At 38.5% G+C, this 2,920-nt stretch overlaps 1 protein-coding gene across 1 annotated transcript; it reads left to right on the forward strand.

Moving 5' to 3' along the window:
- On the forward strand, positions 1-1,738 carry LOC129242416 (endochitinase-like). Its single transcript, XM_054879046.1, has 4 exons — positions 1-86; positions 355-979; positions 1,033-1,156; positions 1,224-1,738. Exons 1-4 carry the CDS (start codon positions 83-85, stop codon positions 1,704-1,706), a joined length of 1,236 nt encoding a protein of 411 aa, XP_054735021.1. The 5' UTR covers positions 1-82; the 3' UTR covers positions 1,707-1,738.
- Positions 1,739-2,920: the final 1,182 nt, after the last annotated feature.

A 2,920-nucleotide genomic window follows, 5' to 3' on the forward strand; every position in this document is an offset into this window, starting at 1 on the left:
ATCTGTGACATGAAGTTTTGAATAAAAGCGTGGCTCCTTTCGAACCGATTGTCATTCGACGCAAAAAGTTCGCACACAAAACATGGGTAAGTACTTTGAAATAGTGATAAGATATTGATAGAGTGGGAATAGTTTGAAAAGATGGCTTTTGGAGGAAACATTTTTCAAGTCCTCGAAATATCAGAAAGTGGAGTTCTGTTCATGAAAACTGGCTATAAAAAACTATTTTGAAAACTCGAAGGAAACCGAAAATGAATATAAGAAATTGGAAAACCCACAGAATTTCATCTAATACATAGAAACATGGAGAGCATAATATTTCCAATGTCATAATACATTTTATTTCGTCCGCAGATATTTCCTTAAAACTATTACTACTCTGTTTGACGGCCGCAGTGGCCGTTGAATGCACGACCGCCACAGAACAACAGGGGCGTATTGTTTGTTATTTCACTGACTGGGCCATCTATCGCCCTGGACTGGGAAGTTATGGAGTCGAAAATATACCCGCTGATTTGTGTACACATCTGATTTACGCATTTATTGGGGTGAATGCCACGAGTTGGGAAGTTATGGTACTTGATACCTGGATGGATGTGGACGAAGGTACCTTCCTAAAATTCACCGAACTTCGCCAGACATATACCAATCTTACGATGCAAGTGACTCTCGGTGGATGGAATGAGGGTGGTTTGAAATACTCACAAATGGTGGCAGTAGCAGAAAGACGACAGAGTTTCATAAGCAGTCTTGTGACGTTCATGAAACAGTACGGTTTTCAAGGTTTGGACTTGGATTGGGAGTATCCGGGCGACACGGATCGTAATGGCACTTCTGCCGATAAGGAAAATTTATTAACTTTTGTGAAGGAGGTGCGAGAAGCTTTCGATGGCGAGGATTCTGATTGGGAAATAACGATGGCTGTGCCGATGCTGCAGTCAAGACTTGAGGCGGGTTACTCCGTACCCGGGTTATGCGAGTAAGTAACTACTGTCTACAAATCTCAATTGTAGCTACATATCTATACTACAGAGTGCTGGATGCCGTACATGTGATGTCATATGACCTACGCACAGCCGCAGATGGCTTTGCTGATGTACATAGTCCACTATATAGACGCAACCACGATAAAGGAAAATATTTGAAATTGAATGTGGTAAGTGGATCCTAAATTACACCGCAGCTAAGGCGGAACCTTAATTGTTTTTCCCCGTTGAATATAGCATGACGGTCTTGCTCTTTGGGAGAAATTGGGTTGTCCCGCAAATAAGTTAGTTGTTGGTGTGCCATTCTACGGACATACTTTCACACTCAACAACGGCGACAAAAACTACAACGAGGGTACTCCCATCAACACAACGGTAGGCGGTGGCAACCCAGGTGTTTACACAGAAGAAAGGGGACTCCTCGCTTATTATGAAATCTGCACCGCTGTACAGAATGCTTCCGATGGATGGACCGTCAAATGGGATGATAAAGGAATGGTGCCCTACACATACAAAGATACGCAGTGGGTGGGATATGAGAATGAGAAATCGGTGCAAATTAAAATGGACTTTATCAAAGAAAAAGGTTATGCGGGAGCTATGATTTGGACTATTGATATGGACGACTTCCATGGGTTGTGTGGGGAGAAGAATGCACTGTTACACATTATCCATAATAACATTAACAATTATACCGTACCACAGACTACGGCTAAATAAATTGTTACGAAATGTTTAAAGCAAATACGAAATGAATTTTTGTCTTAGGAATTAGTGACTAGAGTTTTTAATCGGTCCAAATATAATAGCCTCGTTGTAACATATGCGAGCAGAAACATACGATAATAAACCTTTTAGCATAAGGCATTATGCGGTTTTTACCCATTTTTTCGATAATAGGTTTCATCTTAGTTTACCCTTTCGTGTCTATTTTTCAGCACAAGATACTCCCTTCAATTAGGTTTGCACCGAAATCCTTACCTTTCTAACACGCGATTCGCAGTAAAAGTAGACGAATATACGAATTACAGAAGACTTACTATTATAGCTGGTGTTTCCCATGGCAACTTTGAATCATGAATATAGGTCTGATATTTCGACAAGTCGATAATTTCATTCCTAGAAGAGGAGTCCAATAGATGTATCAAAACTCCTGACGAGTGCCTAACGATTTTTTTAATTAAGCGCGTTAAACAAAAGGTGAAGCATGTCACGTTCATATCCAGTTGGTACAAAAAACGAAGCCATCCATATACACATTTTTTTCTGATGTCAAAAAATTGCAATACAAATTATTTAATGTTATAAGAGCCTAAATTCAGAAAATATTGTGTTGGCAACTAAGTAATTGCGGATTTTTGTTAGAAAATCAAAGACATTTTTTTCATGGTAGTAAATAACTTTATTCTGTAACGTATTGCCCAGTTTGACCAATGACCTTTTGCCATCTTTCAAGCAGCATCATAATCCCACATTCATAAAACTTCTGGTTTTTATTAGAAAAAATTGAATCAGGTACGATTTCATATCATCATCATTATTGAAATTTTTGCCATTCAAGGAGTTTTGTAAAGATCGAAGATCTGCAAACATAAAAATTCACCTGAAGCCATCTATAAGGGAAATTCGCAATTACTTAGTTGCCAATCCAATAGTTACAAAAGTAGACCCGATCATTTAGGTACAATTATTACGGACCTTAATGGTACGTTAATCTGTATCAAAAATTGTGCCATTTTTGAGGTAATGATCAAACGCTAAATCAATAACGCCCTCACACATCTCCTACTCTAATGGATTCACTCGTATTTCAAAACTTGTAAATCGACAAATTAATAATTTTATGAGAAAAGATAAGGCATAATTCTATAACACCAACCAATGGAATCATCAACAATGCGAGGTGATAAACCAAACCAAATTAATACTGTGGG

The sequence above is a fragment of the Anastrepha obliqua genome, chromosome 1 (assembly GCF_027943255.1).
Source record: "Anastrepha obliqua isolate idAnaObli1 chromosome 1, idAnaObli1_1.0, whole genome shotgun sequence".
Lineage (NCBI taxonomy): Eukaryota > Metazoa > Arthropoda > Insecta > Diptera > Tephritidae > Anastrepha > Anastrepha obliqua.